The sequence below is a fragment of the Cebus imitator genome, unplaced genomic scaffold (genome assembly GCF_001604975.1).
Source record: "Cebus imitator isolate Cc_AM_T3 unplaced genomic scaffold, Cebus_imitator-1.0 Scaffold443, whole genome shotgun sequence".
In the NCBI taxonomy this organism is placed as follows: domain Eukaryota; kingdom Metazoa; phylum Chordata; class Mammalia; order Primates; family Cebidae; genus Cebus; species Cebus imitator.
In genome coordinates, this window is record NW_016107758.1 from 297,327 (window position 1) to 301,901 (window position 4,575).

General features: G+C 60.0%; 1 protein-coding gene across 1 annotated transcript in view; it reads right to left on the reverse strand.

Moving 5' to 3' along the window:
- The window catches only part of ING5 (inhibitor of growth family member 5), a 23,032-nt gene extending 19,629 nt beyond the window's left edge, over positions 1–3,403 (reverse strand). Inside the window, exons 1-3 of the mRNA XM_017510711.2 lie at positions 3,338–3,403; positions 876–947; positions 78–157 (exon numbers count right to left, since the gene is read on the reverse strand). Coding sequence (XP_017366200.1) covers positions 78–157; positions 876–947; positions 3,338–3,374 — 189 coding nt within the window. The 5' untranslated portion in view covers positions 3,375–3,403. The remainder of the gene's footprint in view (positions 1–77; positions 158–875; positions 948–3,337) is intronic.
- Positions 3,404–4,575: the final 1,172 nt, after the last annotated feature.

Sequence of the window (4,575 nt, forward strand, 5' to 3'; positions counted from 1 at the left end):
AAAAAAAAAAAAAAAAAAGACATTTAAAATTCAGGGAAGAGGGGTGAAAGGAGATCCCAAGAAAACCCCAGGCTAACAAGTGTGCAGTAGGTGTAGAAACAATCAGGAGCATGGCCTCCAAGACAGAGGGCTCCGAGGAAAGAAAGCACGCACGGAGCTGTCAGGGTAGACAGCCTGACAGACCACACGGAGGAGCAGGCAGGGAGGCCAGGGTGGAATACAGAAAACAAAGCCAACAAACAAGGAATGAGTAACTCCAAGAAATATGCAAAGTGATTCAAAAGGGGTCATTTTTGCACAGCAGGCGGTATGGCTCCGTGTGGAAGTGCCTACACAGCTGCCCAATGGAGGGCCCGTCACTGGTCCCACCACAAATTCTAACCGCCAGAAGATGGGGGAGCAAAGTGTATGCCCGTGAGCTGGGGCGGCTGGAGAGTACGGCTGCATGTGCCATACACGCTGAACTAAGTCTACAACTGACGACAGATAAACTAAGGAACGGCAACAAAAACATGTTGTTTAGAAACAGGGAGTTAAATACCAAAGGCCAGAAAGTACTACCAAACTTTTAAAACGATGCACACACTCTGAAAATGGAAAACTTTTAAAAGAAAAAAAGGCAATAAATATTTGACTGGAAAGGGTGATGGTTATAAAAACATGATGTGAAGATGTCTAAGAAACCAAAAAACTAAACGTGGCTTTGAAGTATCAACACCTACTGCAAGGCACTGTGCGATCCCCAGAGCCTAGGGCTCAGCCGCCGCCCCCACTAACCTGGGTCCCCTCAAAACCCTCTGCCCCTGGCCTTCAGGTGCTCCTCACTCCCAGCTGTCAGAACCCAGCTCTGGTTGTACCAAGAGGCCTGAACCCACCTTCCGTCCTCTGGTCCAGCTCTCGCATCAGCTGGAAGTTCCTCTGAAGTTCGCAGGGAAGGTTCTCGATGCCTAAAACACAAAAACATGGAAGCCATGTACCTTTCAGCGGCACGATCAAAACCCATCTCCAAAGCTTTTTGTCTTTTTTTTTTTTTTTTGAGACAGTGTTTCACTCTTGTTCCCGGGGCTGGAGTGCAGTAGCTCCTTGTAACCTCTGCCTCCTGGGTTCAAGCAATTCTCATGCCTCAGCCTCCTAAGCAGCTGGGATTACAGCCACCACACACAGCCAATTTTTGTATTTTTAATAGAGATGGGGTTTCACCATGTTGGTCAGGCTGGTCTGGAACTCCTGACCTCAGGTGATCCACCCGCCTCAGTCTCTCTGCTGGGATTACAGGCATGAGCCAGCGTGCCTGATCCAAGTTTTATATCTAAAGTCTAAACTGACAAGCCCACTCTGTCTTCTGTTTCTGTTAGGGTTTGGAGAGCAGGATTGTGATTCATTTTTAGACTCAGGTACCAAATAGTGCTGACAAGAGGCTAACACTCTTCAGAAGCTGTCAGAAGTCAAAAAAGGCAGAAGGAAACTTAGAAACCAACAGCAGAGGTAGGGGAGGTCACCTGGCCTCCACCAGGGTCCACCCTCTAGGCTACCCCGCCTCAGTGAGCAGCATCCTCCAAGGCTCAAGCTAAAATCCCCTGGGTCCTCCTTGATCTTCCCCCACTTTACCCAGAAATCCAGTGCATCGAGCAGTGTAGCCATGCTGCCCATGGGACTTTATGCAAGGATAGAAATGTTCTCTCTCTTGGCTGGGCGCAGTGGCTCATGCCTGTAATCCCAGCACTTCGGGAAGCCGAGGCAGGCAAATCACTTGAGGTCAGCAGTTCAAGACCAGCCTGGCCAACATGGTGAAACCCAGTCTCTACTAAGAATACAAAAATTAGCTTGGCATGGTGGTACACACCTACAGTCCTGGCTACTTGGGAGGCTAAGGCATGAGAATTGCTTGAACCTGGGAGGCGGAGGTTGCAGTGTGCTGAGATCAGGCTCTTCAGTCTGGGCAACAGAGTGAGACTCCATTAAAAAAAAAAAAAAAAAGAAAAATGTTCTCTCTCTGAGCTGCCCAAGAAAGTGGTGGCCATACAGAACCAGTGGGCACTGGAAATAGGACTAATGCAACTGAATTTTTAATTTGACTTAAAGTTAAATAGTCCCTGCTGCTAGCGCGACCATTCCCGACAGTCTGCCGAGAGGACCCCAGTGCTGTTTTCTCCCCATTTTGTCCCGTAGACCAGGTCAACCTCCGCCCCCTGCACAGCCAACACAGGCTGCTGAGGGGGGCTGTCCTCTGCAGTCTCGGCCACCCTCCCATCTGCCTGACTCTATCTTAGGCATCTGATGCCTCCAGCACCAGCGTTTTCCCAGCTCTCCTAGAGGACAACTGCACCGCCTCCCGGCTGGCACAGCCTCCGGAGCACGCACAGTCAACCCTCCTTGGGAGCCCAGCCCGCTGGGTGGGCACCAAGATGGAGAAGGCCGTCCTTCCAGCATGTGCCCTACTTTGACCCTTGCACCCCGGGCCCCCCCCCACAAGATGCAGAGCACATGGGCAGAACCGGGCATCCCTCTAGGGCAGGGGTCTCCAGCTCCATGCCACGGCCCACTCGCCACTGTCTCAGCCCCTGGGCGGGAACCTGAGTGGCCAGGCCGGGGCCCATGAGGATCCCCCGTGCAGCGCCCCCACGAGGGCCCTCCAGAGCCATTCGGCACCACCCCAACCACCGCGACCCCAAAGCTGTGCCCATCCCGGGGCGACGTGAAGGGTCCTGCGTGGGCTCTGCCCCTCCAAGCGCGGGGCACCCTGAGAATTTGCTGGGCCGCGCAGGACCTTCCCCGGTCTGTGAAGTGGGGTGAGGGGAAGCACCCTGGGCTCAGCCGCTGGAGCCACCAGCTGCCACCTGCAAACAGAGCACCGCCCTCCCCGCCTCCGCGGCGCAGTCCCCAGAGCCGGGGAGAGACTCCCCGCGGCCCGACCGCCCTCCCCAGCGGCGGTCACACGGGAGCGCAGCCAGGGAGGACCGAGGCCCCGGAGCTCCCGAAGCGGAGCGGGCTCCAGACTAGACGGGACGGGGCCGGAGCTGGGGCGGGGCCTGAGGGGCGTGGTCTATGTGGGCGGGGCCGAGCTCGCAAGCCCCGCCCCACGCCGTCCGATCCCGCCCCGCCGTGACGCACCTGGAATTGGCGCGGCCGAGCCGGCCGGACCCCGCAACCCGCCCCCCGCGCCCTCCTCTCCCTAGAGGGCCCGGCCCCGCCCCGTCGCGCGCTACGCGCCACAGCCGGCCGCACCCGCCGCCCTCCCGAGCCCACAGGGTCTGCATGCGGCGCCCGGCGCGAGAGGGGTCGCAGCACGGGGGGCTCCGCGCGGGCGGCGGGCGCGGGGCCCGTGGGGCGCGCTTACTGTCCAGATAGTGCTCCAAGTACATGGCGGTCGCCATCTTCGTCCGCGGCCGCGCTCGGGGTCTGCGCGGGCGGGCGGTGCCGCGGGAGGCGGGGCGGGGCGGGGCCAGCGCGCTCACTATTCATGAGCCGCGCGCGCTGATTGGCCGCGCCCGGGGGCGGGGAAGGACACGCCCCTCTCCTTCCGGCGGGCGGCGGGCGGCGGGCGGCGGGTGGCGGGCGGCACCCAGCACCCAGGGCCGCAGCGGATCGGAGCCCGAGGAGGAGCAGGGGTGCCCGGCCCCGCTGTCCGCCACGCGGCCCAGGGCACCCAGGTGGGCGTCTCCGCTCCGCACCTGCCGGCGGCCCCGGGGCCGCTAGGCGCCAACACGTGGCCCTGGGCACCTCGCGCAGCTCCTGACGGCGGCGCCCATGCGACCCCTGCTGCGGCCAGGAGTCCGGCCCGGCCGCCGCGAGGCCCCCCTGCCCGAAGGCTCCTTGGGACCTGTTGGCTCCGCGCCTTCCCTCCCAACCCCGAGCCCCCGGGACCTCAGCCGGGCTACAGCCGAGGGCCGGCACCACGTGGCCCGGGCGACCCGCCCCCTCCCTGAGGGCCTGCGCCCTCCGCCCTCCCCTGCCAACACCGCCCCTTCCCTCAGAGTAAAGCGGCCTCCCCGCCCAGCACCAGTGAGGGCATCGGCTCCTTATCTGCCGCCAGCCGGGGTGGGCAGCACCCGCACCATCTGGATGCCGTGGCCGAAAGGCACGTGCAGCAGTAGGATAAACACAGTTAATAAGATGGCGTGCAAAGGTGTGCACCAAGATACGTGCAGAAATGCTGGAGAAGGCCGGCGCGTTGGCTCAAACCTGTAATCCCAGCACTTTGGAAGGCCGAGGTGGGCGGATCACTTGAGGCCAGGAATTCCAGAGCAGCCTGGCCAACTTGAGGAAACCCCGACTCCACTCTACCAAAAATACAAAAAAACAACAAGAAAAAGAATAGCCAGGCTTGGTGTCGCACGCCTGTAGTCCCAGCTACTCTGGAGGCTGAGTCCGGGAGGCGGAGGTTGCAGTGAGCCAAGACTGCATCTGTACCCCAGTCTGGGCGACAGAGCAAGACTCGCTCCAAAAAAAAAATTTAGAAACAGCCGGGCGCGGTGGCTCAAGCCTGTAATCCCAGCACTTTGGGAGGCCAAGGTGGGTGGATCACAAGGTCAAGAGATCAAGACCATCCTGGTCAACATGGTGAAACCCCGTCTC